This window comes from Balaenoptera musculus, chromosome 3 (genome assembly GCF_009873245.2).
Source record: "Balaenoptera musculus isolate JJ_BM4_2016_0621 chromosome 3, mBalMus1.pri.v3, whole genome shotgun sequence".
NCBI lineage: Eukaryota > Metazoa > Chordata > Mammalia > Artiodactyla > Balaenopteridae > Balaenoptera > Balaenoptera musculus.
The window spans coordinates 77,500,613-77,519,684 of NC_045787.1; the positions used below are offsets into that span (position 1 = coordinate 77,500,613).

At 38.7% G+C, this 19,072-nt stretch overlaps 1 protein-coding gene across 1 annotated transcript in view; it reads right to left on the reverse strand.

Annotated features, from left to right (window-relative positions):
- The window catches only part of LIX1 (limb and CNS expressed 1), a 50,817-nt gene that overhangs the window by 16,105 nt on the left and 15,640 nt on the right, over nucleotides 1-19,072 (reverse strand). The window contains exon 2 of the mRNA XM_036845537.1: nucleotides 13,997-14,160. Within this exon, the coding sequence (XP_036701432.1) occupies nucleotides 13,997-14,160 (164 nt within the window). The remainder of the gene's footprint in view (nucleotides 1-13,996; nucleotides 14,161-19,072) is intronic.

Here is a 19,072-nt window from a genome sequence, read left to right on the forward strand (position 1 = left end):
TGAAATGGTAGGAACATGACACCAAGGAGGATGGAAAAAACATGTGTCAGGAGCCTAACAGAACAATTAAAGGCAGCTATTTTAACTTAAACAACACAAAGAGATTTCCAATATTTCCTTTAAATGAAGAATGGAGCTAAATTTCTAAATATGTATGTGAAAGGTGGTTTGGGCTTTTTCTCCTTAGTGTTGAATGACAAGCTAGAAGGCTTTGGGGTAGCTTCAGGCAGCAGCGCCCTTCAAGGTTTAGACCTTTCTCAGGGTTTAGGCCACCTGCATTAAACCAGGGTTGGGGGGATCGGAGGAGTTAGGCAGATAGATTGTCTTTGCATTATGGACTTGGCTGGAAATTTACAGGACATTGAGTTCTAAGTCAGCAGTCTAACTGAAGCTTGAGTGCCACCTCTTCCAGGAAGCCTTCCCTGACCAGTCCCAACTGCAGGCTGGGAGGACCAGCATCCATAAGAGGCACACACCACACTACTGTGTAATTGTCTACTAGTGCTCTGCCCACCGACCCCAGACTGTGAGCAACTTAAGGGCAGAGTCTGTGACTTAATCATCTCTGCATCTTTGCACCTGCAACATAGTATGTTGAATGAATAATTGAATGCAGCCTAGGAAATTCAAACACAGGTCACTAATGCGCCTGACAAAATATTCAAGAAATCCTCTTAAAGAAGAGAATTCAAGATATATACTTATTACTTTAAAAAGTCCCATTTCAATATACGCTTTATAGTATTCATAACCCAGTAACATAAAAATATACTAATATGTGAATTTCAGAGGGAAAATTGGCCATTAAGTTCAGACACTCTGAGAGTACTATTTTTGCCTGAGTGTAGGATATGTTTATTATTCTTTGGAAAATCAGTTCCCTGTTAAAAAGCAAACAACGTTTTTGCAAATATTACCTGACATCTGTAAAAGCAGCTCATTTTAACAGGAATTTGCTGTATGTAATCTATAATAATGCCATTGGGGTTTAGAATTTAGAGAATTAGATTCAGATCTGGGCACTCTTAAGAAACTTTATATAACTTTCTATCTAAATAATAGCAATTTAAACCATCTTTCATAGAGAGAGACCTAGTAAACACTACTTAGATAAAAGAAGCTATCTATTTTAAATAAGACCAGCTAAGTACTAGATCAAAGGCGCCACATACATTTACAACCAAATGGCACTGCTTCTGAGATCAAAGTGCTGCAGGGCTGAGAGAACAGAAAGAGCCTCTACCCAGAAAGCATGGAAGAGGACTATGAGACTTAACCAATTTCGAGATTTTAAAGCAGACACATGTCTTTACTTATTTTATTGTTTCAGTGTACAGGATCTTTGGTTAAAATGGGGGAGAAAGTGTACCAATTAATAAGTACATAAAATAAAATAAATTCTGAGCCATCAAAGGCTTCTCTTGCTATTGTTTTTTGCATTTCTGAAAGACAAGTACTTCAAAATGTCTATAATGTTAACCAGCCGCTTTCTTTTAAATTTTGGAGCTACAAATCCAAGCCAGTAAAGCTGTATATTTTTCTTTAGGGATCTTTTAATGGGAACTCTCGAACCATAAGGACCTGTGCTTGGACAAGAAATTTAGCTAAAAGCAATCTACTTGGCAAATCTAAATCAGAGTGTGGATTCTGCTGTAAGAACAGGCACTGTTAGAGTTACCATCAAACAGTGGGAAATGCTGCAAGAAAATAAAATATGGTAAGTGACAGGACATTTTATTGATGTGTCCAAACTGGTGGTCAAAGACATCAGTTGGGGAGTGAATGAAGTATGATGTTATTTCAAAGCAACTTCCTGCTGGCATTAGACTTCCCAGGTTGTATGGTTTATTCTTGCTGTTTTTCAGCCAGACCCCAATCATAAATACAGATTTGTAAACCATGCCTTATCCGCTAACCATTCTTACTTGTTAATATAGAGAGACAACTTCTGTCCTTTGCACTTTGTGAAAGTACAGAGCTGGAATATTTAACAGTCAAGATTTTACTAAAGTCAGCTGTGGATTTCTTTGGTATGTGGAGCCACATGCTTTTCAAGTGGCTAGCAGACCCCACTGAGACATTTATCTTGAGGCTTGGATGCCTTTCATTTGCTGGTAGATTATAAAACACTATAATCATTTCAAAGCCTCTCAACTCTAAAATTAAAGCCAACAAAAAAAAAGAGCATCTGTGGCATTGCTCAGGAAAACCATTTAAAGGCGGTGGTAGCCAACCTCTGAGATAACCCCCAGTGATCTCTGCCTCCTGGTATTCACACACTTGTGCAGTCCCCTCCCATATTGTACAGGTTTGGTCTGTGCAACCAATAGAATATGGCAGAAGCTAAGGTATGTCACTTTTTAAATTAGGTTATAAAAGACCTTGTGGCTTCCATCTTGGTCACAGTTGCTTTCTCTCTGGGAAGAGTCAGCTGGCATGTTTTGAGCAGTCCTACTGAAAGGCACACGTGGTAAGGAACTAACGCCTTCTGCCAACAGCCTTCTGAGTGCGATTGGAAGCTGATCCTCCAGATCCGATCAAGCCTTCAGATGACTCTAGCTCCAGCTGATGGCTTGACTGAAACCTCTGGGACACCCTGAGCCAGAACTACCCAACTAAGCTGCTTCTAGATTCCTGATCCTCAGAAACAGTGTGAGACAATGATAAGTTTTGCAGTAATTTGTTACCCAGCCATAGATAGCTAATACAAAGGCTTTGCTCACATCAGGCAATTGGGAACTCCCTCAGCCAACCCTTGAGGGAGAGCTCACTAACAGTAATCCTCATTGCTGACTCTATATGCTGGGTGCTGAGCTAAGCACCTTATGTCAATTGTCACATTTAGTTATTACCACAATCCTATGAAGTTGGTTTTGTTGTTATCCTTATTTTGCCCACGAGAAAAACAGAGGTTACATATCCCAAGGTCATACAACTTAGAAAGTTACCAAAACAAGATTAAACCCCATGTCTGTCTGACTTGAAAGCTCAGATTTTTAACCACGACACTAATCTGCTTGTCACAGAAATGGTCACCCACCGTGGAATAGAGAAGATATATAATTTGGCTAAAGTCTCCCAGCATCCCCCAAATCAGTACAGATAGTACTTTAGCCCAAGCTCCAACTTTGATATTCCATGGGTCATTTTGACATAAGACACCAAGAGTATCTCCTCCCATTCCCACATGATGAACTCAACTTCTTTTAGAAGAAAAGGGCAAGGAAGAAGCAGTGCATTTGTCATAAGAAACTGTGCTCAATGATAAGGGGCAAGTGCTTACAATTATATTAATACCTCTTCCCTCCTATTGTCCTTTTGATGCTTTCCTCCGCCTGGACTGTAGGGAAAAGGAAAATAGAGAGAGAAAGACCAACTATGACTAGACCAGAAGATCAAATGTCATTCCCTGTTGGAAGTTTCTCATGCTGGCTGGAAGTTGTCCCTTGATTAAGTATGGAGCCAAAAGAATTGGGGGTTTTACCACATACAATTGCTCAACAATTTTAAGATGTGTTTGGTAACTTTTCGAGAGCAAAAGTCATTTAAATCAAACTTCCCCAGCTCCACTGGATAAGAAATTCTCTTTAGACCAGCTCATTCTGGTTCTGTATTTTATTTTTGGATGTTAGATCATGGACAAGCTACTAGGAGCCCACAGGGTACACTATGAAGATCATTGCTAAGCCTAGGCCAGGAGTCCAAACTAATAGTTCAAAAACTTTAGTATTCATAGTAAGATCACCTGGGGAACTTGCTAAATATGCACATTCCCAGGCCTCAGTCTGACCTATTGAATCAGAATCTCTTCAGATGGATCGCCATGGGGGTCTGCATTTTAACAAGCTTTCCAGGTGATTCTGAGGCAGGTGGATCCAGGACTATGCTTAGAAGAATGTTGCTCTAGCTTCTGTTCCTTCTGTGTCTCATTTTTAATTGGCAGAGGCAAAACTAGGTTCTGTGGGGCCTGAAGCTTACACAATTTGAGGGACTTTGAGAAAAACAATACGAAATCACACATTAAAAAGACTGGCATGTGAATTGGAAGGAGCCTATGGCAGAAGTTTCATTTGCTTCATGGTTGAAAGGGAGAACTCTCTCCTCTACTAAAATACTCTACCCTTCTATACTCTGGTCACAAAATGTCTGGGGGATTTCCCCCCTACACCAACTAATTTTCTGATACCAGCTGGGTGTCCTACAATTTAACTCAATTCTGAAACTGTCCACCTGAAGATAGCATCAGATTCCACAGATTAATGGCTCTGTCCTACAAGATGACTCCACTTCAGACACTAATCACAACTCCAGGTTGTTAGCTGTGTTTCTGACCAACCAACTGAAAATGACAGATGCCCACAACTCCCTCCTCTGCTTCCATCATTAGCTAGAACAGCTCACAGAACTCATGAAAACTATTTACTTACTAGATTATTGATTTAGTATAAAAGGATATAACTCAGGAACAGCTAGAGAAAGAGACGCATAAAGCAAGGTGTGTGGGAAGGGGCTCAGAGCTTCCATGCCCTCTCCAAGCAAACCACCCTCCCAGCACCACCAACCTAGAAGCTCTCTGAATCCTATCATTTAGAACTTTTACGGAGGCTTCATAACATAAGCATGATTGATTAAATCTTTGGCCATTGGTGATTAAGTCAATCTTTAGCTCCTCTTCCTTACCAGGAGATGAGAGGTTGGGGCTGAAAATTCTAAACTTCTTATCATATGGTTGGTTCTCCTAGCAACCAGGCCCCATCTCTAGGAGTTTCCCCAAAAGCCACCTCATTAACATAAACTCAGGTGTGGTATAGCCCTTTATTTGTTATAAATAATAAAAGATACCTTTATCACTCCTATCACTTAGGAAGTCCCAGGGGTTTCAGGGGCTGTTGGCCGGGAATCAGACTGCATATATGTTATTATAAATCACAATATCACAATGGTATATCTACCTCTGCTAACATCAAACATGCTAATTTCTCACTAGAGAAATTACTTCTACACAAAAGTCAAGGACAGCAGCATTCAGGTTGAAAAAAAAAATCCTTTATGACTGTTCTTCTAAAAGTAGGCCCTTAGGAAGTATGTAAGTACTCCTAACTTAACTGAGGTCTCAATTTTCCTTTTTGCTCAGCAGTTTTTATTTCTTCCATGATAATTTTCCATGTGTCACACTATGCAACAGAAAGATTAAACCAAGAATGATTTGTGGGTCAGTAGGCTGTCCTGAAATAAAATAGTGGCTAATCCATTTTGTAGGATGTACGGAAATTCTTAAATTAATTGAAATAAAATTTTGGTAGCCACATAAATGTTGTAAACATAGAAATGCCTAATAAGATACTAGTTTTATTGTTAATTATTGATAACAATAAAAATTGAAATTATTATAAGTGTGTTACTGTTCACAGAAACGTTTTCTAGCCAGGATGACACAATTTATACTCTGAACAGTAACTTTCCTGGTAGTCCTCATTTTATTGATAGTTTTCCCCTTGCTTTGTATTAGAACATGTGTTGAGTGACTGTTTCTGGACACTAAGATTTTTCTGTCCATACATCCCAACTACAGGGTTTTCTTTACGAAAGCATGTGGAAACACGTCAATACAAGTGACCTTTCTCCATCTTAAACAAACAGCAGACTTCTTAGAATTTTTTATATTTGCATTTCAAAGACATCAAGAAAAATAAAGGTCTGCAGATCCTAAATGTATAAAACTGAGTTAGGTACACTTTATTCTGTGTCTACCAATGGTAGCCGAGGAGTTGATAAGTGGTCAGTAAGGAGCAAGGTTTTTGGAATAAGACCCATCATGTATTATACATTTGACAGATTTTATCCACGTGCAAACTCAAAGCTGAAGATGCCATCCTCCCTGGGGTCAAGGTCAGGTCAGTGTTATTTAGGTGGCATTTGCTCAATAGCCCATCGGACCCAAGGGGCTCTCCCAAGCTGGGACTTTGCAGGTGGCAAAACCAAATAAACTGACTCTGTGCGAGGTGAGAAATCTTGCCCAGATCCTTTAGGCTGTCAAGTCTGTCATTCAGGTGGTTGGGAGTGTTTTGCTTTTGTGACTCAGAGTCCAAGTCTCAACAATTGACTTGCAGAGTTTGTGTGTACGGCCTGCCAGCTCTGGTCAGTGTCACCAACACCTCAGTTTCATCCTGACAGCAAGCCATCAGCACAAAGAATGCCACAAACCAGGCCCTGATACTAATTGTCCCCCTTTCAATTCTTTAAGACCTTGACTGCCCTGGTCTAAGCATGAACATTTGCATGTGTTCCAATTTATCTATTCGTAGATACATGAGCATTTTTTTCCCTTCCAGACGGTGATGTGAAAAAGGGAAACCGTTGAGACTCAGTCACCCAAGTTAATATCGTGTCTCTTTCTCTGTAGGTCAGGCTGGCTGCAAATACACTGGGAACAATTTGGAGCTCTGTGTGTGCTGGGAATGGGGGTCTTTGCTAGGTATGGGGGAGGGGACTGGTCTGGGGGTCCAATTTTCAGAGAAAACTCACCAGTTCCTGTCAACTGAAAGAAACGTTTCATGCACATGGTGGGTCAGAATGTTATTTTTATAATATAAACCACCTGGCCTCCTCCTCGTTTACCTCCGCCACAAATGCTATTCTACACACATACCTAGACCAAGGTCCCTGGTAACTATTACAAAACCATGTTGTTTTGCTCCTTGAGGTTTTTTTCTTTTCCCTTTTTTCTTTTCTTCTTATTCTTTTTTCAACTTAAGGTGAAGACAAGATGAATTGATCAGGGCTCAAAGTTTTGGTTTATTTTTATAGTTGCTTTGATGTAAAAGGACTTGGCTCTGATGTAAAAGGAGAGGGATGGGGGGTAGGGTGGGGAAAGACGGAGTCAGCCTTTCTTCCTCATTCAGCAGCTTGTGAGACAGTGAGCATCTTCCTAAAGTTTATCAACTAAGGCTGGGGGACTCCCATGGAGATTGTCCCAAGTCTATTTATCACGGAGACTTTTCCTAAGCATTCCTTTCACTACATGCTGCTGTTCTATTTGAAACAACAATATGTGAATATCTCTATTCACTTTGCTTGATTAAAAAAAATAAAGTTAGCAAAGGGTTCTGGAGAATAACTAAGTCTCATTAAAACAATATGCACTTCCAGTTTCACGGGCAAGCCATGAAAGCCTGATCATTAGCTGACATATGACTTTCAAATGGGAAGGGGTTATAACTAACCTTCCTATCTTTGAGTCTCATTAGTTGCAAAACAGGATGCTTTCCTGTGGAGATCTCTACCAGGAAATACCTCCTTTAGAAGTTAAGTTACATTGCATAGCATGTTGTGCATCTGCGTCAAGGTATACAACTCTAGAGACAGAGAAGAGGTCATGGCTGATTTCAAACAGTAATAGTTGGCATTAAAACAGCATTAGTGCAAGGCAGTAGTCTCAGTTTTATGGCAGGAACTAAATCTCTCTTTGGAGCATGGAATGTTAAGGCTAGGCCTTATTTAATAATCAGTAAAAAAGAGAGCATTACAATTCCATTTAGCCAAGTCTATGAATTAATCAAGTTTTCTTAGTCCTTCTCTCTCGGGAAAAACTTAATTTTATAAACTTACTCTATTGTGATTTAAATATACTTTTAATTCCCTGGACTTTGAGAAGAAGAATCATGCAATGCATGAAAGTATAAAACATGTGTTTTATATCTGATAATACAGGTGAAGTGTGCTTACTGCCTTAAAGGTGACTAAAACAAAACCCCTATCCTTTTAGGTAGTATGTACCTTGGAAAAGTAGTTCTTCCAGGTGTCTTCACAGGCAAAGGCTTTGGTTTGAAAACCAAGTGGCATAAAAATGGAAGGCCTTTCAGAGACAGAGCTTTGGAAGAAACTCATCTGCTCTGAGTGTTCCCTCTCACACATCCCAACTGTGCAACACTGTTACACAATGCCAAATACTGGTTGGAAATGAAAAAAAAAATCAATCAACAGCTTGCCTCTGGAAATATTAAATGTCTCAGTTTCACGTAGCACCTGGCATGATACAAACAGCCTAAGTACCTGACCCCAGTGTTTACCACCTGTTTTTCTGTAAAGCAATTTTAACAATAACAAAATACGTGAAAAAAAGTATGACATCTCATTGAATGAGTGTTCTACACTTCAAATAAATCGAGCTATCACATCAATGTTTTAGCCAGGGGATACATTTTTTGTTCAATCATAACTTTTGCACATAAATAATCACATGGTGTAGTACTACACTCAAAGAATTTTTACTTTTTATTCCAAATAAGAGTAAAATACATTAATCCAAATCATTCTAGCAGACTATATGGAAGACCACATCGCTGGCTTGAAAACAAAACTTGAATCACAAATCTTTTAATCAAAATATAAAATAAGGGAAAATACTCAATTAAGTTCCCCCTTTTGGATTTGGAAACAAAAACAGCTGCTGAAACAATGAGTGGCTTTCCTTCTGAGTTCATCAAGAGGGGAGCCAGACGTTGATCTGATGGCCCTTGTGTTGCCCTTATTGTAAAAAATGGAAATTACTGCAAGTTTTCATGGTCATGATATGCGGCTAGGGAAGGATTAACTGCCTAGACAAAAATGGCATAGAGAAAATACACGCAAGATGCATGAATTTCTACTTAATGCCTTAGAAGATAGTTTCTTTTATAAAAGACACAATAAGCACTAATGTGTTTCAGTATAACTTTCTAAAAGACAAATAATTTAATAACAATAGATCATTTTATGTATTGTTTAGAAATTCAAAAATGAATCATATTTTCACTTCTCTTTTTCTATACTGAAGTAGTTTGTGAAGGCACGGTTAAAAGGCAGGGTTATGGCTGCTTTCTTTCCCTCTGGCTCTCTGTTTTTTTCGGGTTGTGGCGTCAAAACTAACTGAAAATTCTTTAATTAGTCTTCTTGGACACAAGCCTCCCATTTACTTCAGTGGGAGGTTTCTTTGCATAAAACCAGTGGTTTGTGTCCACCAGCGCCTTTTGACTGCTTTCCTTTGATTAATCAGAAAACTAAAGCTCAGTCTGAGTACCACTGTTCTAAAGAATGAATGAGCATAATCTCTTACAGCTTTCATGAACCAGAAGGATTAATCTGGCAGTCCAGTCCCATACTCCACTTCAAGTATTTTCAATTACTTGGCACCGTTGGAGGTGACGTCCACGGCTCAGGAAGAAGGCTACTGCTGGCATAATGGTTTCTCCATGTCCCAGCACACGGTCTTGGCGTTAATAATCCATCATGAAATGATTTGCAATGCACAAGGGTGACATTTGATTACGTGAAAGGCATTGCAGGAATGAGCATGTAGGCTCTTAAGGCCAACTGCTGGCAAAAATATGATGAAATGTTATATGGTAAAAATAACATTTAGACGGTTTAGTTGAAACCATTGAAGACAGTTTCTGAACTGACTGAGAAAAGTGTAAGTACATTGCTTTAGGAGAAATTTCTTTCTTTTTTTTTCCTTCCTGGTTTTCCTTTCTCAAATCACATTTTGGGGAGCCAAATAGGTTAAGATTTGGCAGCCAATCACCCAAACACATTTTCAAAACATATTTGATTCAGGAAATTCTGGATCTTTTAAAGCAAGGATGTTAACAATCCTCCTGAGAACCTTAAAATATGATGATTTAAACATAAGGAAAAGGAAACCCTGAAATGATCAGAGAAATCACCAAGAGGCTTCCCTGCTGAAGAGTTCAGCTTTTTAAATTTTGTTTTCTATTTTTTAGAGACCATAAGGAGGATGGTAAATTTACTACATACGGGAAGTCTTATTATTTGGGGTAGAAATTTATGAGACGATAGGGAAATTCATAATTCTCAAGGAAGCAAAAACAAAAACAAAAACAAGAACATTAGAATTTCTTAAACTCATATCCTCTAGATCTATTCACTGATCTGTCAAAAGCATTATATTCTAAGTACATTGCAATGAATGTAGTTATTACATATGAACAAACATAATGCATGGGTGTGTATGGCCAAATGTTGGTTATTCGAGATCATGGGTATAGGGTGGAGGGAAAGTTACTCTGCATAAATGAAATTCAGAGAGAATTAGAAGGTATTTTTAAATCAATAGTTTCAAATTAATCCACTTTCAAAACTTTAATCACAGATATGAACGTAATAATATCAGCTGATTTTAATGTTACTGATTTTTCCTTCCTAGCCCACCATCTTGCAGAGTGAGGTGAAATACCTTAGTTGATATATTATGTTGTATGTAATAGTATATATTGTTTTGTATATCTGTCAATGGTGATTATATTTTTTTTAAACAGGACATATATAAACTTCATTGATTCTTTGGATTTGTTATTCATCATTTAGCTATTCATTGAACAACATTTATTAGGCACTTACTATATGCAAAGCCCAGTACTTGGCGTCTTAGGGATATAAGGATACAGACTCTGTCCCTGAGGCACTTACATTTTATTATAGGGACAGAACATGCATATAAGTAGCTGTAGCATAAGGTAAAAAACATTAAATACTAGAAGAGAAGCAGAGATAACTGCACTGGAAAATCAGAAGAGGTAAAGATTTTTAGTGGGGAGATTCAGGGAAAATTCATGGAAAATGTGATATCTAAGTGAAGTCCTGGAAGATAGTCAGGGTTTAGACATGAAGAGAAGGTGCAACAGCACTTCATGAGTAAGTCATAGTATGAGTGTGGAGTGGCTGGAAGAGGTCAAGGCCTGGATGAGGGACAGTCAGGCTGAAGCACTGAGTGTCAGAAAGGAATTCCAGGAGATAAAGCTGGGAAAGTTGGGGCTAGTTGTAAAGTCTTTATTGACAGAATAAGGAATTCAGACTTTAATAAGAAGGTAAAATAGTAGGGAGCCATTGGAGCCATTTTTTTTTCTTTTTTACTTTTTATTTTGAAATAATTTTAGACTTATAGAAGAATTGCAAAGATAACAGAGTTCCCAGAAAAAAGTCAATATTATCTAAGTTTTTATCCTTTTTTAATAGTTCATGTAGTATTTTTATATCACACTCCTATGATTACATCCCCTTTCTCATGCTGAGTGTAGTGTACGTCTTTTACTTTTTTTTCTTACTCACAAATGTCTTTCTTGTTTATCTTTTCAAAGATATAGTTTTTAATTTTGTTGACCAGGTTTGCCAGTTTTTGCCCAATTTCATATCAGCTCCCCCATAGCTATCCTACATATAAATCAAATCTACCTTAAAACAAAACAAAACAAAACAAAAACCAAAAAAACAGTGAGATCAATGCACAGAAGTCCCTTGATCCATCTTTTAAACAGAATGCTGTCCCTAAGTCTCATACAGCCACAGAGCTGTGTGACTTTTTGTCATGATCCTGCTTGGAATACGGTGGGCCATTTCAATATGAAAATTTGTGCTTTTCTTTAACTCAAAGAAAATTGCTTCTGTTACTTATTTCTTCCCCTTATTTCCTTTGTCTCTTTCTAGAACTCTTATTAGATTAATGTTTACCTCCAGGATTTATCCCCATGTCTCCTGTCCTCTTTTTCCATCTCTTTGTCTTTTTGCTCTAAGTTCTAGAAAATTTACTATTTATTTTTTACTTTGTTATCCTTTACTAATTTGGCTGTGATCTATGTCTATTCATCTGTTTACTCACTTTTTATTTATTTTTATTGTTCTGATTTGGCAATCACACTTTAAATTTCCTGTTCCCTGCTTGCTTCTTTTTTCGTAGCTGTTTTAGGGATACTTATCTTTCCACAATTTTCTGAAGATAATTATTGTAATACTCTTTTACATACTCTGCTGCTTGAATTATTTCTGTTCTTTTGTTTGCTTGCCTTGGCCTTTTTTTTTTTTTTTTTTTTCTTTTGGTTTTCTTCAAATGTTTGGTGATCTTTAGTCCATTGACATTCATGGACAAAAAACAAAAAAAACAGATTAATTTAGGTGGCTGGCAAAACCTTGCTCTGTGGCTGAGCAGCTCTGTTTTCTTAGGAGGCCGCCCCTGAATGGGAAGTCTGATGGGAGCTCTCTAGGAGTAGGCAGGCTTCACCTTGAATGCTCGATGATGGACCTGCAGACTCATGTGGATTAGGGAATCCTTTCCTCATTTGCTGCCTTTCTACCCCCTCCCTTGCTCCCCATCCATGTCTAAGTGTCTAGGGTTCCATCAAGTTCTGTTCTAAGGCTTCTAGAGCCATTTTCAAATCATCCTCATCAGGCAATTCACTTTTATTAGTCAGAGGTAAAAATCCACTGTTGACCACTGCTCAGGGTAGAAGGCAAGACCTCACTGGCTGGCGGTGTCAGAAGTTTTGAAAGCAGTTCTTTAAAATTACTCCATGCTACTGTCAGAGTAAGCTTTCTGAAACACATTGAATATATCATGCTCCTGCTCAGAATCTTTCAGCGATTTTGATTTTATATAGAATAAAACCTGTTCTTCTTTGCAAAGCATGAACACCCCTTATAGTTTGATGTGAGTGCCTACAATCATCTCCTATTGTTTTCCTGTCACAGACACACTTAGGCTCCCCAAATTCTGAAAGTTCTTGTGGTTTTCTCTTGTTCCATGCCTCTGTACACACTGTTCCCTATGCTGAGAATGTTATCTCCTCTTTACCGATTGGCAAAGACACCCTCAATTGTACATCTCAGTGTGTGATTGCTTCCCATGAATTCTCTTCTGACTTCCCTAGGCAGACATAGGTTTGTGGGTCTATTTATTAAACTATATCTTCCCCTTACTCCACATAGGATTTGAAATAATATAAAACAGATACATGGTAAAAGGATGAAATAAATGAGTGAGGCACACTAAGTTCAAAGGGAGAGTAAAGTTAGAAATATAAATAATATCAAGTATGAGGTTAGTCCTAAAAATTACACGACACTAAGTTTTATAGACATACTACAAAGAGATACGCTGAAAATTTGCCTCTGGGCTTCCTAGTTGTCAAAGCTAAGAGGGAAAGTTGAGCGCTTCTGAGTTTCACATTGTCCATAAACTATAAATGAGAGATTTTTGCCAGTTACTGAAAATTAAGAGAGAGTTTACTGCACTAAAGGGGTACTTATAAAGGTGACTGGTAAATTGAGAAGCTCCTACTTTTGTGCTTTCATTGACGCTCTAATATTACTATGTAATTACTATAATTTTTGTACATTTCTTTCCTCAAGGTATGGACCATATCCTCATTACTTGATCCAGTGCTTGATATTTCCTAGTCACTCAATAAGTATTTGTTACGCATTTGCAGACAAATGTTTTTGTGTGAACAGGTGTACAACTAGAAATGTATCATCATTTACACCCATCATAAACATAACAAAGAATTAACCAACTGGAAGAGTCTTTATACTAATTATCAAAACAATACTTGGAATATCTGCTATATATCAGATAAACACATTGCATGTATATTTCATATGACTCTCAACCTACCCTGTGGGTATTATTCCCCATCTCAAAATCAGGGAAATCAGTAAGTTAAATAAATTTCCCAAGGGTCTACAATTATTCAGAGGCAGAACTTGGGATTAGCATAGGTGCCTGAACCCAGCCCTGTGACCCTCAACCTTTGCTATAGGTTCATGCTTTTGTGTGTAGTAGATTGATTAGTATTTGATCACAAATTTCATAAACGTGAAGACTTTCTACTGATGGAAGGGCCCTGATGGAAGGACTTTGCCCAAGTTCCTCTGCTCTTTAAGATTTATTCCAAAATATTTGAGGGAAAAGGCAGCAGCAATCAGGCAAATAAAATACTATAAAATTTATTTTCCATAAAGAAATATCAGGGGACAACACCCTAATAAAAAATACTTCCCATTTAAAAAAATAGGAACATCTGACCAATTTTTCTCTTACATAATGCAATGTGGCACAACTTTTTTCATTACACCCAAGAAAACTTACAATGTACCATTTTATAAAAGGGCTTACTCTGTTTTAACTCAATCAGCTTTCACTGATCAATTTATGGTCGCTTCTTACCTGGAAGTTGCCAAAACAGCTTCCCCCTGGGAGGGTCACATAACTCACAAAGGGTGGTCCAGGAGATGGCAGCGACTCGTAGACCACCACACCTTCACTTGGGAACACAGCCCTCTGTTGCTGTTTGCTTTCCCAAAATTCCTGTAACATTGACACAACATTCACTGAAAAAGACAAGAAATATAATCAGTTATTAAGGATGGACATACCCTAGCAAAAACAACATTTTATTTGCGGGTTGGATTGTGTAACAAGTCACTTCCAGTTTAAGCAGAACGGAGTATGTGTATGTTTGGGTGGGGTGGGGGTGTGGGGTGCTTTCAGTTGTGAAAGAAACAAATACTATTTAACACAAATGTGTTTATTTTTCATGAGTATGGCTGAAGTGGTTTGGCACCCTAATTCTAACAGCATTGCAGTATATTAAATTTACAAATTAGTTTTTGATAACAAATTTAAAAATCTCACTCTTCCTTCTTTGAAAATTATCCTTAATAAACTTTGTCCAGATCTATGATTATCCATGACTCCCACTCCCATTTCTCATAGATTCTTGGACCTGCAAAGTGAAAGCTAAATTCAAAGGTAAAAATATGAGCAATGTAAATTTTTTAATTTATTTGTTTTATTTTTGGCTGCATTGGGTCTTCGTTGCTGCTCACGGGCTTTCTCTAGTTGCAGCGAGCAGGGGCTACTCTTTGTTGTGGTGCAGGGGCTTCTCATTGTGGTGACTACTCTTGTTGCAGAGCACAGGCTCTACGTGCACGGGCTTCAGTAGTTGTGGCACGTGGGCTCAGTAGTTGTGGCTCACGGGCTCTAGAGCACAGGCTCTACGTGCACGGGCTTCAGTAGTTGTGGCACGTGGGCTCAGTAGTTGTGGCTCATGGGCTCTAGAGCACAGGCTCAGTAGTTGTGGCACACTGGGCTTAGTTGCTCCGCGGCATGTGGGATCTTCCCGGACCAGGGCTGGAACCCGTGTCCCCTGCATTAGCAGACGGATTCTTAACTACTACGCCACCAGGGAAGCCCCAAGCAATGTAATTTTAATTGGAACTCACCTATTATAAGATTTAAGAGGAGAAAGGCAGAAAGAAGAAAACTCTTTCATGCTCCTTTCCACCCTAATCCAAAGGAGAATGAAAGCAATTGTGTAATAAGCAGGAGGCTGGGGAAAAAAACCATAAGTGAAACTAATAACATGGAAACCTTGTTAAGGACCACGTCTGTTAGATGACTTCAGAAAACGTAGTAATGGCTACAGCCATGTGTTTTAGATTAAATGACCTATGATAGCCTGTAGAAGTTCCAGATCAAATTAGGTTGGTTTGTTTATCCTGTACTGCAAATTGAATTGTGGAAATTAACAAGGATAATAGAATTGTAGAGGCAAAAGAGACCTTTCAGGTCATGCAGGCAAAGCTCTGCTTGATGCAGGAATTCCTTGCACAATACCACTGACAGCTGCCCATTTGGCCTGATTCTGGACACGTGGAAGGACCTGGTAATTGGCACATCTTGATGTAGCCCGTTTCAAATGCTAATGGTTTTAACTATAAGAAGGTCATTTTGGGGAATGAGCGGAAATCTGCTTTCCTATAAGCTTCATGCAAGTGGGCTATTTCTCATTTCTGGGACCTTATAGAGGTTAATCCCCGTATTCATAAGAGAACCCATGACATACTTGAAGGTGGTATAGGACATCTGTTGTTTTTGCCTCCCTAGCATTTGTTTTCCCTCTTTGTAGGAATAGCACGAAAGTTTTCCCTAAAGAACCACCTTTCCTTCAACCAAGTCTTCTCCAGGGTTGAGAAGTGGGGATTAGACCAAAGTCAAGTCATTTAGAGTCAGTGAGTCCAGGACTTTTGTTGGAAATGTCAGAAGACTGGATTCTCCTTTTTCACTAGAGTTGCTGGGGTTATAGGAGAGAAGTATGGTGCTGCCCAGGCAAGGGAGACTCATGGCTGAAAAGAAAGCCAACATAGAGAAGGGTAGAACCAAGAGATAAAGAAAGACTAAGTTCTGATGTCATAGCTTAAGCTCCTGAACCAACACATCTGCTTTTTCCTTAAACCGTTTTGAACTGGCATCTCACACTTGCGTATAAAAGTGTACTAAAATAGACAACTCTCAGGTTTCCTCAGGTTCTAGATTGAATAGCTTTTCTTCTTTCCAACATTCTTTGTGTAGTATGGTGTCTATGCCCTTTGACATGCTCCTGATATATTTCTGAATACATGTGCTTCAAAATGCTGGGTTTTGTTATTTTGCAGGGAATCAGGAGAGTCTCAGAGTTTGACCTGGAGGCAAAAACATTGCACAACCATTTTCTAAGCTGTTGACCAGAGCACCTGGCTCTTTCACTTCATTCCTAGGTCACCCATCAGCTTCCAGCTTTACAAGGTGTAGTTCAGGAAAATTCGCAAGACGCCCAGGGAATTGGATGCCTGTGTATATTTAAAAACTGTAGTTTTTAGTATTTAAGATGTGTTTTGGGAAAGAAACTGGGAAATATAAGGGTATCAGAGGGGATAATTGAATTAACCAATAAAATACATACTAAGTGGTCAAGGTGAGCTTGGTAATTAGAGACACTTTTCATTCATTCAAAAATATTTGAAGTAATATTTTCTACCAGTTGATGTAACCCAAAATAGAATTAGAACTTTTATTTCCTAAACTGCATTTCTGCTCCCCAACTTCCTCTCCCTCCCATGTCCAGGAAAACAAGTATTTTGTGAGCGGGCTGATTTGTGTTTCAATTTGCCTGTGACCTACAGAATTCAGCAGAGATGTCTCGAAGACTGAAGCCTAAAACCGAAGTCAGTGGTCTGTTACTCTGATAGTCAACAAGGGCCATTAACCGGCTATTTTAAGTTGGTTAATTGTTGAATGATGTTCAGCTGAAAACCGGAGTAAGAAGCTGAAGACTCATGCTTATCTAGGTAAAATGAACATAAGAATTTTGGCATGTAAAACTGTGGATTAAAGAGTTCAAAGGTGGGTACTAAGTAAAATTTCTGCATGAATAAATGTAGCAGTTTTCAAATTTTTTATTCTGCAACCTTGGAAGATTTCTTTGATGGTCTTACATATGTCATCACCTCTAGAGAGTGCAACATATGTACATGCACACACACAATCCATCTTTCTATCTCTATCTCCTCGTGTCGACTGGAAAACCAGATGAATGGAGTGCAGAGGGAAGAAGGCCAGCATGCTGTTTGGAATTTCAAAGATCAGTATATCTGAAGATGCTCTATTTATGAAACACATGCTCCTTTATTTTTTTGAAGTAGCAACAACAAGGTTCATGGACAATGTCAAAGAAAAGGCAAGCAAAAGGTCAAGTACTGCTGAAGAAAACCACCCAAATTTGAGGAAAGGCCTCACAACACAGTTTAGTCGCCAGCTGCAGTTGCACTTTCAGTGCCCAGCCAATGATCCTGCCTTTCACGTTACAAACTTAGGCCACCAAGCGTGTGATATCTCTCCCTACGTCTAGTGACCCATCTGCACAAGTGCCCAGCTCTACCTTATTTCCTTCAGTCTCAAATGAAGTTGTGTTGCTTCTTCTGGGCATTGTTCTATTAGTACTTCTCTTGGCTTCCTATTTTTAAATGTTTTCTCTTTACTCACTCCTCAGCGGCCATTAAGTATGCTCAAGACAACAAATGAATGAATAAATGAATCAATCAATCAATCAATTAAAAGAAACACTCAACCTCAGGACTATTCTTTTTTTTTTTTTGGCCATGCCATGTGGCATGTGGGATCTTAGTTCCCCAACCAGGGATGGAACCCATCCCCCCTGAGTTGGAAGCGCAGAGTCTTAACCACAGGACGCCCAGGGAAGTCCCCCTGCCATTCATTTTTAACCCACCAACAACCTGGCTTTCCTCTACATTATGCTACTGAAACTACTTGGCAAATATCACTAATTCTAACTTTCAGTCCTTATTTACTTGACCTCTAACTGCATTTGACACAGCTGATCAATTTCTTCTAAAAACTCTCATCTCCCTAAGCTTTTCTGACAGTATTCTCCCTGATTCTTCTTCTGTATTTCTATCATTTCTTCTCAGTCTCTTTTGTGGGTTTCTCTTCCTCTGCTCACCCCTCATGTTGATTTGCACAAGAGCCTTGTCCTTGTCTTTTCTTGCTTCTCTCTCTACTGTTCTTGAATGACAGAACCTATTTCCATGAATCCATCTACCATAATATATGCCAATAGTTCCCAAAACATTCTCTTGTAACTCCAACTTTGTTAACAGATACTTCCATTTGAATGTCACAGAAATTCAACATATTCCCAAACTCAACCCATTTTCTTTTCCATAAACTCTTTTCCCGAATTATTTAGAAAGTGATATAATCATCTACCCAGTCACGTAAATCAGAAACCTGACAGGAACTTTAAACTTAATTTCCTCTCTCCAGATCTACTAAATGCCCAGATTTTGTCAGTTCCATATCCTGATGTCTCTGATAGTCATCACTTCCTCTCAGTTAATATTGCCATTGCTGCATTGGTTCATATCTAACCAGATACACCACAGTACCCACTTGACTCCAATCACCCTCCCATCCAACCCATCCTCAACTGTTTCCAGGTAATCTTTCTGAATCTTATAGTTAATTAAATCACTCACATCTTAAAATCTTTCTGTGGGTCCTTCATTACCTATAGAACAAATAACTTCTTGGCAAGTCATAGAAGACCCTATGTCTTGATACTCTTTCTCATTCCAAACTTCCTCAAGTCACCTTCCAGGCCCCTCATGCTCTCATGCTCCCAGGCCTACTGAACCAGAATCTACAATTTAAACAAGATTCTCAGGCAATCTGATGCACACTAAAGCTTGAGAAGTCCTGAGTAGGGTAGGACGAAGTTGCTATTCTCATCTCTCTTATCGTGTGCCTATTATATGCCAGGCACTAGGCATTTTCTCATTTAATTCTTACAATACCCTCTAGAAATAGGTATTATCATCCACAACATAGAGATAAGAAATAAAAGATGCTCAAGATACAATCACACAGCTACTAAGTCTTAGCCTTGGGATTTTTAACCTAGTT